General features: G+C 35.6%; 1 protein-coding gene across 1 annotated transcript in view; it reads left to right on the top strand.

Annotated features, from left to right (window-relative positions):
- Positions 1-25162, top strand: part of LOC126758794 (carbonic anhydrase-related protein 10) — a 171246-nt gene that overhangs the window by 19201 nt on the left and 126883 nt on the right. Inside the window, exon 2 of the mRNA XM_050473176.1 lies at positions 7774-8315. Within this exon, the coding sequence (XP_050329133.1) occupies positions 8258-8315 (58 nt within the window). The 5' untranslated portion in view covers positions 7774-8257. The remainder of the gene's footprint in view (positions 1-7773; positions 8316-25162) is intronic.

The raw sequence follows: 25162 nt of genomic DNA on the forward strand, positions 1-25162 counted from the left end.
TTAACTTTTCTTAGGCCCAAATGATCTTTCAACTTGATTTTCAATGATACTTTTTATATTCCAACGATGTCAGTAAGATCTCTGACTATTCATCCTTGATTCTCAAGCTCAATTTCTTATATGTTATTGACGTGTTAATTATCAGTTTATGTTGATGGCCTTCCTGGACGTGGATCGTCATCAACGCGTTCTCGATCCTCTTTGAATAATTTGTACCAATCAAAAGCACTTGATAGCAACAAACAATTATAGTCGAAGGCCTTTTACAATATTCTGAACAAAAATTTGATTCCGCACACAAAATTTAGTGGAACTTCTTTGTTGAATAATTTCACTTAGCGTAAAAATCGAAGTTTATATACTTCCGAAAATCAAGCGTATACTAAATACCAATTATTATTTTGATGTGACATTTGGCACAGATGTCACTGATAGTCATACTAACCAAGAAAAAATATATTTCGACCCCATTTAGGTTTTCGCGCAAAATTTAAGTTAAAAAGTGTTACCATTTTTTGCCCACGTCTATTCAAATGTTAAAGCATTTTCATATATTTTAAATTCTCTTTTTTATACTGATCACAATTTACGTGAATTTTGCTGAACTTTATTATTTTCATAAATTATATAAGTATGTCTATATGTTTTATTAAATATTAGCTATAAGGGTTCTTCATAAGAAGATATGTACATTATATTTTAAAACAAGATTTGCTTCATTTTAAAGATCACATATACTTAGTAAAAAAATGGATGCTTGATCATTTCAATGTTTTAGTTGCCAAGATTGGTATTGCTATTCCGCTTAAATTCCCCGATGATGTGCGGTTTCTTGGTCGAGTTTGAAATATCGAGCCAGTAGAGTGCGCTATTTGTAAAACAAATATTACGAATAACATCATTGCTGATATTATTTGCATCAACTGCATTGTAAACTAGAATACCGTATTTGTTTTAAGTCATCAGCTTCTTTGAAAAGTGTTAGGTCTACACGCCATGACTTCAAAAATTCAACTAACCGACTTGAAGTATAATAATTGGCATAACAAATATAGCCTTCAAAACAAAATGATATTTTAACACAGTTAATATTTTTTATACGCTTAATATGCTTGACAGGTATATAGAAATGCAGCTGTTTTAACAAAATATTTGTCGATACAACTGGGGTTAACGTCATGACTGAAAATAAATGTTTACGTAACTCAGTATCACATTAGCATACAGTGGTAGATAAAATTATTCAATGATCATCATATTTCGTTTTTAATATTATACAATATGGAGGAGACGACATTATAAAAAATATCGGAAAAATTTTAAATATATTGACAACTCCGTTCTTTTCGCGTGTAACTTTTTTAATTAAATTCAATTTCCAATCCTTACAGCAAGGAAGTTAACATAATATATGCGAGCTTAAAACTAATGAGTGCAAATGTTTATTGTTGTTGTTATTATTATTTAAGAGAAAGAGAGAGAATGTAATGTAAGGAAAGATCAATTAGCAAGTATGGAAATTATGAATGAGAAAAAGATATATATAAGTAAGACAGGAAAAGAAAGAATGAAGAGAGAAGTGTATATTGTTGGTGGTGGGAGTACTATAATAAGACTATACATATATTAACTTAATCGCGCAAATCTTTCTACTTTACATATTTATCACATTTTTTTCGAAAATTATTAAACCTGCTGCATGTTTGTAAGTTTATATCGGGTGATTTTTTAAGAGCTTGATAACTTTTTTTAAAAAAAAACGCATAAAATTTGCAAAATCTCATCGGTTCTTTATTTGAAACGTTAGATTGGTTCATGACATTTACTTTTTGAAGATAATTTCATTTAAATGTTGACCGCGGCTGCGTCTTAGGTGGTCCATTCGGAAAGTCCAATTTTGGGCAACTTTTTCGAGCATTTCGGCCGGAATAGCCCGAATTTCTTCGGAAATGTTGTCTTCCAAAGCTGGAATAGTTGCTGGCTTATTTCTGTAGACTTTAGACTTGACGTAGACCCACAAAAAATAGTCTAAAGGCGTTAAATCGCATGATCTTGTGGCCAACTGCCCATGCATCCCGAAAAATGCACTGTTTGGTGTGGTTTGTACGCTGGTGGAATCATTGGACCGTATTTTTCAAAGATGCTGTTGGACGCAACGTTACGGTGAATGGCGATCGCTATCGTTCGATGCTAACAAACTTTTTGTTGCCAAAAATGGAAGAACTGAACTTGGTTGACATGTGGTTTCAACAAGATGGCGCTACATGCCACACAGCTCGCGATTCTATGGCCATTTTGAGGGAAAACTTCGGAGAACAATTCATCTCAAGAAATGGACCCGTAAGTTGGCCACCAAGATCATGCGATTTAACGCCTTTAGACTATTTTTTGTGGGGCTACGTCAAGTCTAAAGTCTACAGAAATAAGCCAGCAACTATTCCAGCTTTGGAAGACAAATTTCCGAAAAATTCGGGCTTTCCGGCCGAAATGCTAAAAAGTTGCCCAAAATTGGATAATGGACCATAAGACGCAGCCGCGGTTTTAAATGAAATTATCTTCAAAAAGTAAATGTCATGAATCAATCTAACGTTTCAAATAAAGAACCGATGAGATTTTGCAAATTTTATGCGTTTTTTTTTAAAAAAAAGTTATCAAGCTCTTAAAAAATCACCCGATATATTGGGGTGTGGCAAAAAAAAAAACATATTAAAAGACCAAATTTGTAGGGCAGTAATATTCCTGCAAATGAGTTTTCCAATTTATAATGTTTTTTTATTGCATTATAAAATTTTTAAGAAAAAAAGAATAGTCTTTAGTGGTAATGTTCTATTGACCTTCTAGCTAACGAAAGAAAAATACTGTGGTTGTTAAAGAAAGCTGATGAAAAAAATAAAAGCAATTGACCAAATAAAGAAATACACGATAACCGTACAGAAACGAAGATGAGGGAATGAGAGTCGTGCCAAATGGATGGGCAGACTCATAAGAGATTTAAACTTATGGACAAGTCGCAAATTTGAGAAGTCGACTTCTACAAAATAGAGCTGCTATCCCGATATGGAAATTTCAGAACTTACCTTCATGGAATGGGTAAAGTCGAAGAGTCATCATGCCTATATAACGACGCGACAGAAAACGACACAAAATGGCGGAACGCACCACCGTAGAAGACCTGGTTTGCCCAATAAATGTGGACAATTTAATAGTTGTCATGCTGGAGAGCGAAAAGAATTGGCGGATAATCCAGAAATACGCAGCAATTTCGCTACGCCGAAAGGAACGGGACCTGGATGCGTATGTAAATCTTTCAATGAGAAAAATGGAACGATACCCTGAAGTAATGCAAACGCGGTTCCTTAAATGGGACGACAGCTATGATGTTGCGGAAGCAATTTTCCACCCCCTCAACAGCAAAAAAAAAAAATATCATTTAATAACATACACTATCTAAAATGCTCACGATGTTTTAAAATCTTTAAAAATATCTAATAATATTGAAGTTTTTCTTCAAATTTTTATTAAAATCTACTTTATATTATTTTTTTTTATAATCTTATATGTGCATGGGTACGCATTTCATCAAATATGTCAGATGAATTTATATTTTAGTTCAGCATTTGAAATTGTAGTAAAAATTAGTTTTGTGGGAGCGCCAACAAAAAGTTTTCCTTTCTTCTACACACTTGACTTAAGTATATTCATATATGTATGCGTACAATCAACATAAACGAACACTTAGTAATAACAATAAAGTTGCAACTTCCATTTCTGACTTTTTGTTCTTTCTGCCTTGCTGCTCCACCTTTTACGCCAACAGCGCCACAGACGTTCTATGCAAAAAGCAAAAATTATACTTACAGGCAGGGGGAGAAGCAGAGAGGCTAAATAATAATGACGCCATTGCAACAGAAATAGAATATGAACGTCAGCAAACAAAAAAGGTATGAATATAAGAAAGAAAGAAAGAAAAGTGCAGCAAATAGAATGCAGCGAGGCGAGTAAAATGCTGGTGGAGCCGCAGAGTGGCGAAAGGGAACATGAAAATGAATTGTTTTCGCTGTTTGTAATTAGCCACAGTGCAACGCGAGGGGGAGACAGACTGCAAAAAGGCAAATGCAACCAAATGCAGGCAGGAGTTTTCTACACAAACACACTTACATATGCATAAACTATGGCACATAAACATACATACGCCGCTGTGCATGTATGCGCTGAGTCAACACGCCAGCAGCGCATTTCCACTCACCGTCGCCGGTGGTATAGCACTTCACTCCCCATTGTTGCCTTTTTAGCGGTAGGAAATTTCAATTACGTTCATGACATGACATAAAATGTAAATTAGTAAGGTGAATATGTCTGAAAGTCGTCGGCTAGAGCATGGCAGCGCTTGATTTGAGCGGACACACCATACTCGCAAGCACTGTGACCGCGTTGTGGCATGTGGGTTGCGTGCTACCACACACAGAGTATACACATATATAAAATTAGACTAAGGTAAATATGTACAGTTGTATGTGTATTTGTATAAATTGCCACTGCACTTTGTAGCCAATTTTAGCCAGAACTAATTTTTATTGTTTGCTACTTTTCTTCTTTTTTTATATAATTCTACTTGAAATGTCAAGTAATGGGTGACATTTTTCGCGGTATGCCATTTTGCCATTTTCTTGCAACCGCTTTATTGCACCTTACTTAGCATAACAGTAAATTTATTGTGTGCACCATTTGCCCCCGTATAGATATGCAAATGTATTCGTGCAACACCTTGCGCTGCGTCAGCCATTAAGAATGCCGCCAAATGCAAGACAAATTGCTACACTGTTTTGCCGTGCTGACTAACGGTTTTAGTTATTCAAGCACTTAGATTCCTTGTAGGTGGCAGTTGACCTTCGTCATTGATTAATGCAACAGTAATGTCGTAACATTTGCTGGCGGCCAACTTCTCCTCAACTAATGCGTTGCAGAAATTGCAGTTTGTTTTATTTTCGTCTCTCATATACATATGACCTTTGAATTCTCATTACATTAAAGACCCACGCTTGACCCTTCGTTTCAAGGTAAATTTTAATCAGGAATAGCAGCAATTATTTAAATGCAAATCAACAAAGGTCATAGGAAAAAACTGATTAAATATTTTGAACAAACGACTTATTTTCAGATTACGAGGAAAGGCGGGTATTCTAGTCTAGAAATTACATTTTGCTAAATCTTACATATTCACTTATATTTAGGTATAAAGCGAAGCGGAAGTTTGAAAATCTTATGTTAGGAATATCGGAGATAGGGGTAGTACTGACCAGATATTATCTGTTTTTAGCATTATCACATAATGTTAACAGTGAAATTTGCTAAATGAGTTTCAATAACGTGCCTCACATACAATCATCATTACGTAAATAGTAAATGCAGTTGTATATTTGAATATCTTAATATTAGGTATATGGGGCTAGCCAAGATTTCATCGAAATTCAGCCATTTAAGGCACAAGGATACACTGTAGAAACACATGATTTCTCAATTTCATTCAAATGACTCACTTATTTATCGATATTTGTGGTGTTCTGCAGTGGGCATAAAATAGTAAGACTCTTTAACTTAAATTTTGCGCGAAAACATATTCGTCGAAATATTTTTTCTAGGTTGCTTTGACTGTCAGTGATATCTGTGCCCAATGTCACATCGAAATAATCATTACTGTTTAGTATACGCTTGTTTTTCTGAAGTTCATTAAGTGCATTCGGCGATTTTTGCGATGAGTGAAATTATTCAACAAAGAAATTCCATCAAATATTACGTACGAAATGAAACTTCTAGTGCTGAAACGTTCAGAATGTGGGAGGGTTCAGGACGGCCGTCAACATCAACTGATGATCAACACGCCAACAAAATAAATCAGAGATCTTACTGGCATCTTTTAAATATCGGAAGGATCAGTTATAACCATTTTGAAAGATAATTTAGACCTTAGGAAAGTGAACGCACGATTATTTCCAACATCACTCAATCTTTTAAAAACAGCGCCGCGTTAGCGACCCAAGATTTCATGAAACATATTATTATTGGTGATAAGTCTTGGGTCTGTGCTTAGGATCCGGAAACACACGATCAATCGGCCGAATAGCGAAGGTAAGCTGGAGCCAAAATCAGGTCAAATTTTCTTCGATTATCGAGGTGTGGTCCACTACGAATTCCTTCCGACCGACTAAACTGTCAACGAGGACTATCATTTGAGTGTTATGCGACGTTTGCTCGAAGCTATTTATAAAAAGAGGCCGGAATTTTGGGACGATAACTCTTGGTTTTTGCACCACGACAATGCACAGTTGCATATTACATTAATTTTTCGTGATTTTTCGCTTCAATCATCGTATTCGCCCGATTTAGCTCCGTGTGACTATTCAGCAAATACAAACGACTGCTCCGTGGAAAACTTTTTAAGTCAAGTGAAGATATTAAACGTGAATCACTGCGAGTATTGAAGGCTATTCCGGAAATTGACTTTAACAGCTGTTTTGAAGATTGGAAAAAATGTAGGCACAAATATATTGGGGACAAGGTAATTTACTTTGAAGAGTACGACATGGATATTGGTGAATAAATTAAAAATTTAAAAATTTCGAACAAAGTCTTGTTTTTCGATCATAGTAGTAAACTTGGCTTTTTTCTGGTAATTGTAACGACCTACACAATGCACAATAGGATGCTGACACACTGGTAGAACACAGTTTCTTTTCAAATAGAGACCAAATATAAAAGCAAAAATGCAATGAATACCATCGATCTACCACCATATTCACCAGATTTGGCTCCGTGTGATTTTTTCTTGTTCCCGAAACTGATATTGCCACTCCGTGAAACCTATTTGTAGTCTATCGAATAGATAAAACAAATTTCGCTGAAGGAGCTGAAGACCATCCCAAAAAGTGCTTTCAAGGACTGGAAAAAGCGTCAGCATAAGTATATGGATTACTTCTGGTGGGGATTACTTTGAAGACACAAAAATAAATATTGTGATCAAGAGCATCTTATAGAGTACCACCTACTATACGCCGATGATGAATAATTCTCCTTTATACTCTTGAATTTTTCTACATTCGCTACTTTTCTTTACAATATTTTATTAAATAAGCTTAAAGTGCTTTTAAAGTAAGTCTATAAGTAAATACTTCTACACAATAACTAATACACACTTATAACTTATGTATGTGCTATTATTGGTTTGAAAACAGAAGTTCAAAGTAAAATATTTTTTAAATTGTTCTATATTTTACACAACTACACTGGCATATTGCGAAATTCGTGTAGAAGTATTGCGGTTGGATTGCACAGAAAAAATAAAATATTAATAAAACGTGACTCAATATCGTATTTTATATACTCGACCATGTGCAATGAAGGTGATATCAAATCTGACAAAAAAAAATTGCCATAAGCTGGCAACACTTTAAAATATTTTCGAAGCAAAAGTGGCTTCCATTAAAAGAAATAAATGGAGAAAAGATTGACTTAATAATTCCTTAACCTAATTTCTTACTGGTTTTATTTGATTTTCCATTGATATTTATTTAAATTGCGGTAAGAATTCAAAATGTTTCATGCATTGAACTAACGAACTTCTAGGAAACGCAGACTATTGTCTGCTTCATTTATTAAATTTTACGAATTTTTTGCCAACACATACACATGCACATACGAGTATCATATTCATATATATATATATGTATCAGTATGTATAGATATGTAATTAAAATATAAAATTTCAATTATTTGCAGTGGCATTGAAACAACTTTGTGTGCGCAATAAAGGAAAACTTTCGAAATATGGTTTTACACACATACCTACATAATGTATGTATGCATGAAGTGCCGACGGTAAACAAAAATAAAATCAAATAAATTTCAGTCGGTGTAGAGATAGGCAAAAATTGCAACCACGACCATGAAAAGCTGTGTGAAAGTAAAAAGCTTAAAAATAGTTTGTGCAAATGGGACTTTTCGTGGAATGCAACACTTGACAAGCCAGCAGTAGTTGCGGCTTAGAGCAGTCGCTTGAAAATAATAGCAGCAACAGCAACAGTAATCACAAGAACAATAACCACAGCACAGCAAGCGGCCGGAGCAAAATAGCAAAACATTGAGAACAATCAAGCAGCTGCACAATCGCACTTGAGTATTTAACAATTTTCACATAAACACACACACACACACACACATTCGTGTATACGTTGCAGCGCAATACACCACATACGAATGAAAAATGAAGCTGACGGAGTTGCTGTCCTACTTTTGCCTCTTGCTATGCGCCAGGACACAAGGTGAGTGCCAAAACGCATATGTGTGTGTTTAGATTCACTAGATTTTTACAATCCATTATCTAGATAAGGCTTAATTTCAGATTTTCAAGATTTCAGAATTTAAAGCAAATGAATTTCGCTGTTTCGTGCAGCAATCTTATTTTTCGATTTTAATTGAGTCACTTGCTCACTGATATGTTGTTATAGCAATAGTCTTGTAAGAGTAAATAGAAGGTTATTTCACTCTATTTTCAGGTGTCACTTGAACTTTATATATTAATTGTGTTTGGTATTTTTGTGCCAGCAGAAATATCTATCATCTTAGCGCAATGTAGGAAACTAAAAAATGTTTATGTTAAAATTAGAAAGAAGTGAAAACAAATTAAAAAGAACAAGAAAAATGCTAATTATGGTAGCACCAGAACTCACCAGATTTTAATCGGTCGATTGTATGACAGTTATATGCCATAGTGATCCGATCTGAACAATTTCTTTCGAGATCACATTATTACTTTAGACAATAACATATTTCAAATATCTCGAAGATATCTCGTTAAACAAAAAACATTTCCACACAATACATTATTCCGATTGTTCAGTTTGAATGGAAGCTATGTATATGCTATAGCGCAAGTGGTTCGATAGCAGCGGTTCCGTCAATTGAGCAGCTTCTTGGAGAAAAACGCACATTCGTAAAATTTCAGATCGATAGCTAAAAAGGTGGGGGACTAGTTCGCTTATATACTGACAAGTAGGCGTACAGACGGCCAAACAAGACATGCGGACAAAGCTAAATTGACTCAGGCCTTCACGCTGTCAACTATCTGCTACAGTAAGTCGATCTGAACAATTTCTTTGGAGGATGCGCAATAGCTTTAGACAATTGCCTATGCCAATTTTCGTAAAGATGAAGCAGTTTTTTATAATTGCAATTCCGATCGTCCTTGGAGAGAAAAGGACTTGTGAATAATTTTAGATCGATAACTCAAAAACGGAGAGACTAGTTCGCTTATATACAGACGGACTAACGGGTATATCTAAATAAATTCAGCAGGTAACGCTGATCAGTTATATATATATTTTATAAGATCTCCGAAGGGTTTTTCCTCTGCTCAGTGTGTAATTACACTACTCAACAAATCTGAAGGAAAATTTTCCGACTGATGTGCTAAGAGGGTGTGCGAATTATTTCGATTTTTCGAGAGAAAAATTCTGCGAAAGATTTATGGTCCTTTGCATATTGGCCACGGCGAATATCGCATTCGATGGAACGATGAGCTGTACGAGATATACGACGACATTGACATAGTTCAGCGAACTAAAAGGCAGCGGCTACGCTGGCTAGGCCATGTTGTCCGGATGGATGAAAACACTCCAGCTCTGAAAGTATTCGACGCAGTACCCGCCGGGGGAGGCAGAGGAAGAGGAAGATGTCCACTCCGTTGGAAGGACCAAGTGGAGAAGGACCTGGCTTCGCTTGGAATATCCAACTGGCGCCACGTAGCGAAAAGAAGAAACGACTGGCGCGCTGTTGTTAACTCGGCTATAATCGCGTAAGCGGTGTCTACGCCAATTAAGAAGAAGAAATAAATACATTCATTACAAATACAAAGTGATTTTTATGTTTATTAATTGGGTGTGTAATAGTTAAATAAATTGTTGAAATGACACATACGAAAAAAGGTCCAGTACGATGCCCATGATGGTCTTAAATAAAAATTATTAAGTTGTATGAAAGTCGCACAATCGCACTATGGAAGCTTTTTTTTTGTTTTTTTGAAATTTGACAAAATGGCGGAGGTTTTATCGAATTTCGCCCTTTTTTGTGACAATTTTTCGTAGAAAAAATAGGAAGCTTTCAAAAAAAATAACAGCTTCTATTGCGCGAAAGCGAATGATGTTAAAAATGTTCTCTCTAAATTGGAACTAGATATCTTCAAAACTTTTTTTGAGAGTGGAAACCGTTTTGAAAAACACCATTCTGAGAAAAACGCATTTAAAAGTTGGAGTCGCTATTTTCCCCACTCTGTTTATTTTCTACAAGAAACACTGTAGCGACCGTAATAATTTGAATTTCGATTTCAATTGACAGAATATTTATCGCCGTGTATGCCTTCCGATAATGCAACAAAAAAAATCGATTTTTCAAAAATTTCACACTGAGATGGACCCTTAGATTAGCCTCTAATATCACAGTCGCATAATGACTGTAAATTGGTATTAGCAAACTAGTTTGGGTCAAAAAATAGATATATTAACGTACTGGAAGCTTGATATTTCATACAAATATCTAGTTAAGAAAAAAAAAACAACTTTAGAACCAAAATTGGATGAGGGGTTTTGGGCTCCCAATACCAATAAATACTATATATAAAATGATGATGGGCAAAATTATCTTTGCGAACGATAAATATCCAATAAATACGTAGATGATTTTCAGTAACAAAAACTATTCACAAAAATCACTGAAAATATTCACAATAGTGCATTTGCAACAGAATGGGTGCGGTTAAACATATTGACGAACGCAAATAGCCAGAGTTGTGGACTAAGAAATGGTTGAAGCAAATTACCTGATTTTGGCTTCATTGATCAGCTTTGGCATGATTACGGTTACAACTTTTGAGTATTCATTCCTTGAGCGGAGTGAGTAAATTGGCGAGAATGGATACTCGTATTTGTCGCCTCAACCAATTTGTGATAGGCTCAAAGTCCTTTGTCGATATATGGGCGTCCAAAAGTCGGTGTTTCAACTATTCATTTCTTCATAAACCATATAGAATATTCCATAGTTTTTAAGCACTTAACTTTCATAAAAAACCATTGTTTTATAGTATCAAAAATATTTCCCGAAAGAAATTTCGTCTGTAAAAATACCTATGTTATTTAAGCACATTATAAATCGTAGAGGTGCGGGTGAGCTACTTTATTGCAATGTATTATACTGTAGTCAGTTCGTGTATTGAATAGAAAAATTTCACAAAACAAAACGATGTGGGCCATGTTTTGAGAATCTTTCGATAACTTCCTCTGCATTGGCATCAATGTCATGATGCGTGTAAAGCAATGCCAGGCCGTTCAATCTATCTTGAAACATGTTCTACCTCAGCCACGTTTTTATGCGGTGAAGTGTCGAAAAAGAGCGTTCAGAGCTCGCATTCGTCACAGAAAGTGTGCAGAATATGGGAAGAAAACTATGAATTATTCGGTATGTGTAGGTCTACATCGCAGATCTAAAACGTTTCCAATGCATTAGTCGGTAGCTTGTTGTCTTTTGAGTTTTGCTTCTGCCCCCAATGCCAGTGATCAAGTTCACCTTTAAGTTTCAATCGTCGCACGTCGTTGTCATTATTCAAAAGGCCTTTGAATTTTTCGCGTTTAGTTTGTCGGTCGCAGATTGCTGGTTTTCCTTTGTCAGCTTTCACCTTGCCGCCATTTTTTTCGTGTCTGAATAAATAGATCGAAAATATTCCTCAGCTTTTTGTCTTCGATTTCGGAACGCTACAATCAGATCAATCGATTCTTTCTGAAGAATCACACTGAGTGAATGAGTTAGAGATAGAATATCACATAGCCAAAAATCACAATTATAAATTCAAATTATCATGCGTTGCGATGAATACGTTGCTTTTCTTGTTACTTTATATTTTTTCAGAGTAGTAAAATTATTAATAAGCCAATTAGCCCTTTGGGGTGACATTATGTTATTTATCATACTCGTCAATTTCGAATAAATGAAAATCTAAGTAAATACTGACTGAATATTTAAAAAATTATAATAGAAAGATAACACTAAAACAACAAGTCTATAGAACTCTCAAGGGCTGCTGGCGCTCTTTCAAAACTATTCGAGTTGTGGCTAGTATAATATACTACTACAAATTGTTTAATAGCATCCAGACAGACAGTAAAAAGATAAAATTATTTCAATAAAAAGATCGGAGAGTTCTCTTCAATATATACATACTTCTGTACCTACTGCCCACCGCTTGGTTAACAAAACAATAAATGCCTTTGGATAGAATGAGATATAACAACTTTTGTTTTTTTCTTTTTATTTTTACTCTCAAATTACTACGCTACGAAGCTTGCTGAGAATAATAAGAATACAATTTATTTAATTTGACAAATTATTCTATCAGCATTAGTTATAGATACGCATCCAGCCAAAAATGCGTTTACTTGCCACACATAAGTTCTGCACTTTTTACTAGAGACACATTAACAAAAACTTCCGATTATTTGCGATTTTCAGTGTACAACGGTACATGCTTGCATACTGACATGCTGTTAAATTCCCCAACTATTCCCGCACTTAACTGCGTTATCATTTAAGTTATTTATTAGCACTTCACGGGTGAAGCTTTAATTTCTTAAAAGCTCATTTCAGGAAATTTGCTTTCTTCGCACTTTATACGCTTGCAACCTACAGCCACGGTACAGTAATTTGAATCCCCACTCACACATGCACGTATGCGTTTAACATATACCTACCGGAGTTCTAAGCAACCTTGCAGCTGATTTATTGTCCATAAAATTTATGGTAACTTTAATCCAAGCGTTTTGCTGCTTGTACCATGCAACAGCATTTTTTCCAAGCAGCTCACGGACAGACAACAGACGAGCAAATAGTTGTGCTTATGCATGGGGTGCTCAACGAAGAATTTGGGAGACGCGTGGGCGGCGACCCACGTTACAGACTGCACAACTGGAGCATGCAATTTGAAATACTCCAACACACACTGATGGTGGCGGGATCTGCTTGCCATGCACAATAAATGGTGGAACTTAAATGTCCTGGCGTCCTGGTGTCTAGCACTAAGATCCTGGCATCTGTTCTGGCCGATTTCGCTATTACTGCTTGGCGCTGCGTATTGTTGTTGCTGTGAACAGCTTATCCTGCTTTCACCTTAATGCTATTGTATCCTCTTTTTATCCATATTACCGGGATATTTTGCTGTTATTGCTGCTGTTGTTAGTTATTTTAGAGCAGCATGCATTCCCACTGAGTTTATTTATATGTGTACAAAAGTACATACATACATATGTATATAATCTTGAATACATATGCACTTTTATGCTTAATTGTATATATGCTACATACGTACATTTGTGTATATTTTGAGAATTGCAATGCGCGCAGGAAACTATACCCTAAATAGCGCCAGGAAGTGCAGCTGAAAGTGTATTTGGGTTACGGGAATTTTGACAAAAAACCTAAAATGGATTTTGCGCAAATAAAATGCCTGGCGAAAAGTCTATTTTTATTTGCTTTCAAGTCAAAGTTAAGCAGCCAAAAAATATACGTAGCTCTGGGGAACAACGAAGGGTTTATTTAAAACTTTGGCTGCCTCTGAAGTTTTTAACGAAAAATGCAGCCTTTCGTTGCTCAGCGTTGCCCAGTGTAGCCAGCACTGCTAGCGTTCCTTATGCACAGACGGAGGCGATTAGGTCTACCGACAGCAGCGTCGCTTGAAATAAGTATTTTCAACGGTCGATAGTGCAAGTCAGCAGTGTCATTTAAATTTATATGGAAAGTTTTGGGAAAATTTACTCCTTCAGTAATTAACGATTGTTCTTCAGCAAGGTATGGTTTTACTTCATTACGATTGCATGCCTATAGTAAATCGTTCTATTTGCTATTTGTACTAATAGTCCAGTCTTCTGAACCTGAAGCGGAAGGCATTAACAGACTTTGCTAGTTCAGATTCACTGAATTAGAAAACTTATAACTGCTTCTCAAGGTTAGGGAACACACTGCCAAGGAGTTACACGAGTCCATTGCCTTATTAAATTCCACAACACCTCTCGAATATTGTCCTAAATTTCAAGTTGATCCGAGTAAAAGTTTCGGAGATACAGCCTTGAGAACTTGTGCGCTCGAGGCTAACTTGGCTGAGTGGGCCGTCTTTAAACCCGTTTTTCTCGTTTCTTAGTGTTTTTGAAGTCGGTTGGTAAGATTTCTCGAGAACTATTCATCATTATGAAATTGTACACAGGTCCTTTAGATAAAATTCTTAAATACTTGGAAGAAGATTTTTTTTTCGATTATAGCTATTTGAAAAAAAAAAACAAGTAAGGAATGGCTAAGTTCGGGTGTCACCGAACATTTTATACTCTCGCATGATAAAGTGATAATCGAGATACTGTTATTAGCAACTTTTTTGCGAGAGTATAAAAATGACGCCCTATAAATTACATGAAAATGTCTGAGAGATTTACCGATATTTTCGGTGAAAAATTAGGTTATGTTAGGTTAGGCACTGAGTTCTTCGTGTTCGATATCAGGGACCTTGAAAAGTTATAGTCCGATCACGACAATTTTTCCACAAGGGTTTCACTTTAAATGATCCAGTAAGAAGTTATCCTGCCAACGCAACCGCAGCTTTTTTGCGTGGGGTCATCGGAAATGGCGTCGCAATGGCCTAGTTTAAAATATATTTTTTTTTTAAATTTCAGAGTACCTTTGTTATTTGGTGTAAGTTTGCGATGGTCAAAAAATTCTAATAAATTATTAATTTTCGATATAAGAAAGAATGTATTGAAAAAGGCTGTATTTAACCTGATGAAATCCATGCAACCTCTTAATACAACAGCTCAGTATAAGCTTTTCAATCTTTTCGACTGTATTCGCAGAAAATCGCACTCATATTTTTTTTTTTTAATTATCGATTGCTTCATTAACTTTATCGATTTTGATACTGACTTCCTAACATTTTTTCGAGATTTTTTACTAGTTCTTCTTGAACTGAATACAAAGAAAGCAATTAGCAATCGCCGAAATGAGAGAATCACGACTACTAAATTTCTTGGTACTCTAGAGTTTAAATTAGCAATTTTGTACAAATCTTAAAAGCATAAAATTTATTTTACACTATGACTGAACTGAGCGCCGACATGTACAGATCTTTTGTATTTTTTATTTCATTGCCACTGTAACTAGTTAACATAAAATAAACTAATGAACAATTTGTTTTGTTTATTATATAATAAAAAACAAGAAAAAACGCTAACTTCGTCTGCACCGAAGCTGATATACCCTTCACAGGTGCATTTCTTTTAGTAACTATGTGTACAGTTTGTACGGAAGCTATACGCTATAGTAATTCGATCTGAACAATTTTTTCGGAGATTATATTATTACCTTAAGCAGTAATCTATACAAGCCCTTGATTCCGATCGTTCGGTTTATATGACAGCTATATGCTATAGTGAGCCGATCTGAACAGTTACTTCGGAGATTACATTGTTGCCCTAAAAAATTATCTATACCAAATTTCGTGAAGATACATTGTCAAATGTGAAAGTTTTCCATACAAGAACTTGATTCCGATCGTTCGGTTTATATGGCAGCTATATGTTATAGTGGTCCGATATCGGCAGTTCCGACAAATGAGCAGCTGCTTGAAGAGAAAATGACGTTTGCATAATTTCAAAACGATATCTTAAAAACTGAGGAACTAGTTCATATATATACAGACGGACAGACAGATAGACGGACATGGCTAAATCGACTCAGCTCAACATACTGATCATTTATATACATACCTTATACGGCCTCCGACGCTTCCTTCTAGGTGTTACAAACTTCATGACAAACACAATATACCCTGTTCAGAGTATAATAATTAATGGTGCTCTGCGAATAAAATTGTTGAGAGTCTGGCTTCTGTATAAGGTGAACGGGTTTTTGTGCTTAAGCCTTTCTTTCCATTTACTTTGAGCGACAAGAACTCTAGTTTCAGTGTTCACATGGTCAGAAAGTCTTTCTATAAGAGATTTTTGAAGCGGGAACTGAGTCAATTCTGAGATCGAGTTTAAGATCGTGACTGCGAACATAACAAGGCGCATTGACGGCGCATCTTAAAATTTTATTTTGGAATCGCTGTATTTGTGCAACAATGCTAGGGCTTGAGCAGCCATAAAGTTGTATCCCTTAAGTATAAACTGGTCTGAATACCTGCTTGTAGACTAGAATTTTGTTATATGTGGATAGAGCAGAGTTTCTACCCAATAGCCAATACATGTTTCTGAATTTTATTTATTATTTTTTCTTTTTGACGAGTGCAGTCCGTCTAAGTTTTGTATCCAGGGTGACTAGGTATTTCGCAATATTGTGATATAATATTTGCACACCATTAAAGTACAGATGCGTATATCTAGTATTGTTGTATGTGAAATCAATACGTACTTTTTATTTTTTTATTCACCATTTAGTTGTCCATTCAAATATTTTCATTAAGTGTTCTTGCAATTGATGTAGTTTTTGTTTTGCCGACAGACAAAATCGCAGTGTTATCTGCAAATGTCGTTATAATAAAATTGTCATCGTGTAGTAGATCGCATGTACAGCGTAAGTAAAGGATGGGTTCTAAAACACTAGCCGGAGGAATACCAGCTTTTATTTCCTCTAAATTGAAGTACATATCGCCATGTTTAATTCGAAACAAACGGTCCGAATAGTATGATTTTAAGATATTGTAATAATAATTTTAACATCTCGATTACACTTGGTATGTGGGTTCCTTAGTACAAAGAAAATTTCGAATTCGTAGATGGGCGTAATCGGACCACTGCCACGTTCACAAATCGGCATGAACCGAAAACATATAAAGTGCCATAACGAAACACTAAATTAAGAAATAAAACAGTAATTTGGTACAGAGGATCGCAGCAGCAAGGGGCACCTACGGGCAAAATTTATTGAAAAAGTGGGCGCACCTGTCCAACACACCGCCCCCCCCCGGCCTCTAAAAAATTTAATGTACATATCTCCTAAACCGTTTAAGCTACAAAAACTAAATTTGCTGAATACATATCTTACAATAACTTCTACCGACAGTGTATTCGTACGTAAAATAAATTTTAGTGATGTTCGTTGCGTATACGCCATGTATCACCAAATGTGCCTAATAAGACTAAAGGGGTGGTCAAAGTTCATAAGAAATGGGAATTTCGTATTAATTTATTACAGCAGTTACAGTTCGTGTAAAGTTAGCATATGACTATGGTGGAAATTGCCTGCTGAATTTTAGCCGAAAATATTATTAAATTAGGTTAAAAAACCTTACTCCTTCTAATATTATCTGTCCTTGCTCCAACAAAAAATATTATATCATCAGCTCTAAGCAAATGTTGTTTCTTCATATGTCAATGGGTTAGTAATACAAGTGTTGTCAAAGTTCAGTTGCACAAAGCCTTCAGTATCAACAAGTAAAAAATATTAAATAAATTCACATTTATTGTTACAACTTACTACGAGCGTCAATTGTAGCTAATTTCCGAAATGCATGTAGACATTGGCCTCAAGAATGGCAACCGACCATGTGACAGCATTTTCCTTAAATGCATCCTGCCATTACACATTACCACCACTACCTAAGTCTGCAACAATCATAACGAACTGGCGCAACGAAAACATATGATAAGAAGTATAAGTGGCAGGAAAAAGTCAACAAACAGCAGGCGGCGATATGAAATGCAAATTTCTTTCAAGCGACAGCTGTACTTATATGAATGCATATGTATATATGTATATAAAAATATATATATAAGTATGTGTGTGAGATGTGTGCATACGCTTGTCCATAAAAGCACCGGCATACCAGTCTACCAGCTGACATATCTGCACTTCAACTGTGGCAACTCAAAACAAAAGCAGACACATTGCAAGAATTCTTTGGCAAAGCAAAAAGCACTGGCATAAGGCAATAGTGAAAAGCAAAACAAAAATTTACCATGCATTGAAAGAATAAAATTTGTTGTCAAAAGTCTACTCGTACCGTAACAAGTGGCAGTTACGGCGTATGTTTCAACATACGCGACCTACGCTGTGCACTTTGCATGCAAAACATGTTGCTGTATCCGCTATATATGCATATCGTCAAGCCGTGCCGTCCTCCGTCCATATAGTCTGACTGCACGTCCAACTCGATGTCAGTGAAGTGTCCAAGTACTGCAATTCATGCGAGCGATATCTCGGTGTATTTCGGTTTTCGTTTTGTGTGTTGCCTTGGCGGACGCGCATCGTTGACCAAATTTAATAGAAACGAAAATTTCTCTTTATAACTAGAAGTTTGTATGAAATCCACATACAACATATGTACATACATATGTATTTATTTTACCAGCAACTATAAGGGTAATCGAGGAACTTTGACTCGTAAATATGTATGTAAATTAGTGATGTGAAAAAATTCAATAAGGCACTTTAATATGAAATTTCCTTGCAATCCAACTCTTTTGAAGTCCCTCTTATGAAGTTCTCAGGCAAATTTTAGTCAAGACTTTTCGTCATCAGTCAATCATGTTTTTATGTCAAGAAATACATTTGCTGCTACTGTTGTTTTACTTGGTCGAAAGGCTTCTTGCGTTTCAACAGGATTTTTCGCCCAGCAGTTTCGATGAGTCTGGAGGCTTCCTCATTAACTCAAGCTAGCTCTTTTTTTTGTTTTAAATATACTGATTTTTTTTTTTAATATACTGACTAAAAAAAAATATCTTTATGAAATATTATTGTTATGGCTAAATAAAACATGATCCTCCATTTTTGGATCATGAAAAATTGAACCTTTAATTTTTTTTGTAAGCTATTTGAAGATTATATTGAAATACCCGGAAAGAAATGTTGGAGACCCTCCAAAATAGCTATATAAATGATCAGGATGACGAGCTGAGTTGAGTTAGCTAACATGTGGCCATCTAACTGTCTGTATATATGCAAACTTTTTCGTCAGTTTCCGAGGTATTTCAAATTTTGCATTTTTCATCAAAAAAGTGCTCGTTTGTTCGAATTGTCGATATTGGACCACAATTATATATAGCTGCCATATAAACTGATCTATCAAAATTTCAATGAGAAACTTCTTTAGTTGTCGAAATATCTTCACAAAATTTGGTATAAATTATTCTCCAAAGCAACGGCACAATGTTAAAATAAATGAGTTGTTGTTGTTATTGTTGTAACGAGTACGTAATCCTAGTTAGGATGGTAAGGATTAGAGAAGTTGTCGTCGACATCATCCAACGGTAGGCCCAGGAAACGTGCACTTTCGGCGAGTTCGGACAAAAGGGAGAAGGGTATCAGATGACTATGGTTAACTGGGCATTCAAAATGTCACGCCGGGACTCATTTCACGCCGGACATATATTAGCTTTGTTGAAGTCTATTCTGTATAAGTAGGAGTTTCACTGAGAGGATGTCGTCGACGTAATTGAGCAACGACGATGATTTCTACGAAAGTACCCTAGCAGAAACTGCTTGGACAGGAGTTCATTATGTTCCTTAACTGGGAGCAGACGGGACTCACACTGCAGTTGTTCGATGGAAGAAATCAAGAGGCATCCTGTCGTAGTCCGGAGTGCAGTGTTATGACAAGTTTGGAGCTTTCTCGTCTGCATTTCACTGTATCCTGGCGACCACATTGATCGGGTAATTGAAGAGTGGTCAGCGACAGGTTGAGGACCTTAGCCAGGTAGCTTCCTCCAGTCGAGCCTAGATGCTTTAGCATAAGCATGTAGATTCCAGCAGAACCAATGGATTTTGACTTAAAAGTTAAGTTATTAGCTCTTAAAAATATAATATATTTAAATAAATTAGTTAGATCGAGCATATAGAACGGTCAGAACCAAGTTCTTGTGTTGAAATTTTTATAAAGCTAACGGTTTTTTTTTGGAATTCTCAATTAAAAACAAAATTATATTATGGAGGCTACGTTAATACATTGATGAATAACAGCGCTCACAGTGGCCCAAAATATGTCGGAAGTTATAAACAAAACATTTGCAAAAAGGATTCCCGTCCTGTTCGTCTGTACCAGTGCTTTATAAAATAAAATTAAAACAACATTTTATTTCAGTAAACAAATGTATATAACAAAGTACACACACATGTAAGCGGCGCCATAAAAGTCATGCAAATGCAGTTAAAAGAAATTTCAACGACAGCTGTTGCCTCAGTAAGAAGAAATGTGCAAAATAAATGCAGAATTGAAGTTATGATGCTGTTTAGAATTTCTCGTGTGCATAAAATGGCACGTGGCAGTTACAAAAAAACCAACTATGGTGAGGCACACCAACTGCATATGAAACTAAACTCAAAAGCGTTTTCTCAGCTATACATATAACCACATACCTTCACACACAAACACACACACATGTATGCACTTTAAGTTCTTTGCATAAAAAATTAAAGCATGTGCATGCAAATTCTTCGTTACATCAAAGGATAGTCGTATAGTTACAAAGACCTTGAGACTACTGCGGTTAGTATGTCGACAAGAAAAATTACTCTAGAAATTGCCTGAAACACTAAAAGAAACTTTAAATAACACGAAAGCAAGAACACCGAAGAAAGTACGCACACATGCAAGCAGAATAAATGAGGAAGGTTGAAAGCAAAGTTGACGTTGAAAGTTAATTTAAACTAAATTTCACGCTTCTAACACCTGCAAACCGACACAAAACGGCTCAAGCGAAAGGTGAAGCTTTGCGCTAACAAACGGTATAATTTATAAGCACACCTACATAGCGACGAACTTGGTTAGGTAACACGAATGCTTGCAGTGGAAGCCTTTTGACCGTGTTTACGTAACCTAATATATAACGGCACTATTTTTGGTCGAATTATCGAATTCAAGCTGACAGCGGTACGTGGCATTGCCGTAGTGTGCTACGTGGCTTTGGTCGAGGTGCCAAACTTAAAATTACTTTAGCTTTGATTGAAAGATTTGAAAATCGATTTATTAAAGTTTCACACTACACACACACTATAAAAAATTCACAAAGCCATGCGCAATGGCGCTGATGCAATTGCTTTCCAAAATAAGTTGAAATAATGCGTTTAACCTGCAAGGCTTACTGTGTTGCGTATACGCAATGTATCACCAAAAGTGCCTAATGTGCATAACGGTAGTAATTTAACATTATTTTATAAACGCAAACAGTTTGTGTAAAATTGGTATATGATTGTTGTGAAAATTTTCTACTAAATTTGTATAGGAAGTACTATTCAAGTGGCTTCAGAATTCATGATTTTACTTCATCCGATATTATATATCTTTGTCCAGTTTGTATTTGAATTACCTGCCTCTACTAGCCACATATTTGTTGTTTTCAAATTTATACGTTGAACTAGTTGATTTATAGAATGATGTATGTGATAGGCATTCATTTTCGGTCTGAATGTTTTCGCTGAAATATTGCACATTTTCATGGGATTGTGTGCAGTTCAATATATTTCTTAGTTGTGAAACCAACTTTAGATTCATTAGAGCGTTTCGGTTGCATATTTTTTAAAGCTTAAGGTCAGGTGAGTAAACCACAAAGTTAGATTAGAATTTCTAGTATTGGTATTTAAAATGTCGATTTTAGTATATCCATTTGAGATACATATTATAAGTACGTTGTTTGCACAATTCCGAATAAACGCTTTTCTGCACTCATAAAATTAGAAAGAAACATAAGCTTCAATGAGCAATGCATCCTTACCGTTTGCATAAACACTATGCAGTGGAAAAGTTTTGTATTTTTTGTGGTTGGTAGATTAAGCAAAACTTCATTTATGCCGAAGCCATAGCAAATGGATTTGTATGAAACCTCAAACAATTCAACTCCATTTCATTTGCATATTTCTTCGTTTACTGATGTTTTCCTCTCTGTATTTGGGATTGTATGTGACCACCTTTCAACATTTTATTTTCTAATCACTATTGGCAAATAGTATTGTCAAACTTACTAATAAGCGCTCTCGTACTTTTTTGCACCTTCGTTTGGACTTTATTGCAAGGACATTTTTCTTCTCTCCTTTTCTCAATTAGCGGTCCTGATTTTTCGGTCATTCATTTCTATGATATGTCCGATATCTCTCACGGTGACGTCAAATAAAGATAAGACAAGATATGACAAATAGACAATGATTGTACCGCGACCTAAGGTCCCCGCTCCTAACTCATAGTGACCCACTTAGCCCCAGCATATTGATAAGTTCCAATACTGCTGCGTGCTAATGAAGCGATGTAATCTCTACTTGGAAACATGGATCCAATTGCCTTTATGCTGCATCTGCAAACTGCTATGCAGCAGCAGGCATGGCACATGTCTTGCAATTGTGGCCAATACCTCTTCCTGCCTACTACTTCTCCCTCGCGGAGCAGCTTTATTATGGTATGAAGAACCATCGCGTTGGAGACGCCAAGTAAAACAGACTTCGTATTTTATTAACCCGTCCAGGTTATCGTCTGTGGAGAATAAGAACTCTTTTTGAAAAAGTGTAATAATTTTATCTGACCTTAGTTTATAGGCATTACATTTTTTCCAAAAATTTCTAGCCCACAGGTGTCTCTTGGTAGTACATGGTATCCTTATTTAGTGCTTAGTTCTGTCACTTTATATGTTTTCGATTAATGGCGTTTTGTCTGCGTGACAGTAGTCCAATTGTACTCATCTACCAACTCGTCCTCAAGGAACGCGTGTACGAAGCTTCAACTTTTACTCCAATGATTGCTTCCACAGAGACACGAACAGATAGCCACTTGGAATTGAACTCGTGGCTTCATCCTGATCATATATGTATATATACATTGTGACAAAAAACCATCCGGAAATTATAATATAAATTACCCGCGTAAATTATATTTAAAAAATGTATTTTGCTAAGTTGGTAGGATTGTCCTTAATTACTATGCCAAATATGAGCGCGATCTGCCAACCTGTTTTTTACAGCAGCTGCTTAAGTCGGTACACCTTAGAAGTTTTGATCTTTACAATGGATAAAAATATCGAACAAAGAATTCAGTGATTCGGTTTTATCAAAAAACAAGCCTATGAGTGGGACAAAGCCTTAAAAAACGTTCGAGAGATCGTTGAAGGCATGTTTCGTTCTGAACGACGTTCGTCTTCTTCAACTGATGAAAATATTTAGAACGTGAAGGATATGGTGCTTGGTAATCTTCAGGGAAGTATTAGAGAGATGGCAAGAGAACCCGACATCTCTCGCAAGTCTGCTCGAATGATTTTGGTGGATATTGTGCATATGAAACGTGTTATTGCTATTTTCGTCCCGACAAAGAAAAATTTTTTCCAATGAGAAAGAATAATTAACATTTTTTAATCCTAAACTAACTTTTAATGACCCATCTAAGTAACTAACTGCAGCTTATGATTTTTTCTTAATGATGAGTATCAAATTGTTTCTTTTCTCCGTTTTTCTATCGACTTACTTACTTAAGCACGAAAAGAAAAGTTAGTGTGTGCCAACTGTAATATGTTTTTAGTGTTGGTTAAATAAATAAATAAATTGGAAAATGCTAAGGGAAATTGTAAGTTTGCAATATGCACCAAATTAATAAAAAATTAAACGAAACTTTATCTGTTTCATTTGCAGCATAATTTACATTTATTTGGATAAATTGCGAAATGCTCTCAATATTGCTTGCAATAGCTGCAAGACCACAAAACCAAATGTGAATTAGTTTTTATTTGCACTTGCATATTTCCACAGATTTTCAGCTGCCAGCAGTCGTACTATTAAATATGTATTGCCTTTTCTTGGAAACTTTGGCAAATTTCAAAACAGTTTTCTTGAATGAAACAGCACAAATAAGCAAAGCTCATTGCAATTCGTTTTAATTTCGACTTGTTAACTTTGCAGTAAGATTGCAGAAAAAGGAGAAGGCAAGGAGAAAAAGTGGAGGAAACGCAGTGAAAGAAAAGTTGCATTCATGCAGCAGCCAAGCAGCATAAAAGAATTAGAAGAGTGAAACAGAATTGCTGAATAGAAGAAACTTTACAGCAGCTACGATGCAGGGGAGGCGGCAAGGTTGTGCCATGGCTTGGACGTTGCCTCTGCAACATTTACTGCAAATTATCGAAACAAGTTTTAAATACTCAAAGCCAGGATGTTAGCTGCAGCAAATAAGCAGATTATGTGTATACATAAGCAAATATTTGTACATACACGTCGTAAATAGCGGCACTTGCCGCATGCGTTCTAATGCGAAAATTACATAAAGTATGCATGCCTGAATGAGATATTCGGAAATTGTAGCAAAACAAAACAAAGCGTCAATGCAAAGCTTCAATTTAGATACTAACCATAAATATGTTTAGCATATGTGTTTATTATGTGGCAAACATTGAAGCTGTGCTAATAAACAAATACTTGTGGAAATATCTATATAAAGCTACACAACTAAGCCTTTATTGTGGGCATATAGATGCATGCGCTTGGGTTCGTGTTTATACAAACATTCGGGTATACATAACTGTATGCAAATTTAACACAAATATTCGCACTTGTATTGTGTATATTTACCCATGCATTGATGCTGTGTCAAATCGAGTTAGACCATTATCACTATTGTTATGAAAGCTAAAGGCTAAACTACTTGTAGTTACGTATACGACACGTAGCCCAACACTTGTTCGCTATGCATACGTTATATTAAAGCGGCATGTTAGCACGTATGTGTTAGTGTTGGTGTTGACTGTTGGTAAAATATTTTAAATGCACCCGGTAGTGAATGTATGACAATTTTAATGAAATATACACACGAAGAATCCGATACAATATGACTAACAAAATTTTTGTCACGTAAAATTTTTTTCAATATTGTGATGACTCAAATAGCATCCGATACAATCTAGTTGAAATTATTAAAATATACACAAAAATATTTTTTCTTGGCGAGAATATAGAAAAAGTATATTTTTAGAAAATTATGATGAGGTTAAAGTAGACATCAATACAAAACTTGTAATCAAGTAACAAAGCATCCAAGTTTCAAAAGAATAATTTGTCTATAAAAATGAACTTTCTGTATATGAAAAATTGGTGAAATAAATTAATCGTATATTTAATTGAGAATCTG

This window comes from Bactrocera neohumeralis, chromosome 5, assembly GCF_024586455.1.
Source record: "Bactrocera neohumeralis isolate Rockhampton chromosome 5, APGP_CSIRO_Bneo_wtdbg2-racon-allhic-juicebox.fasta_v2, whole genome shotgun sequence".
NCBI lineage: Eukaryota > Metazoa > Arthropoda > Insecta > Diptera > Tephritidae > Bactrocera > Bactrocera neohumeralis.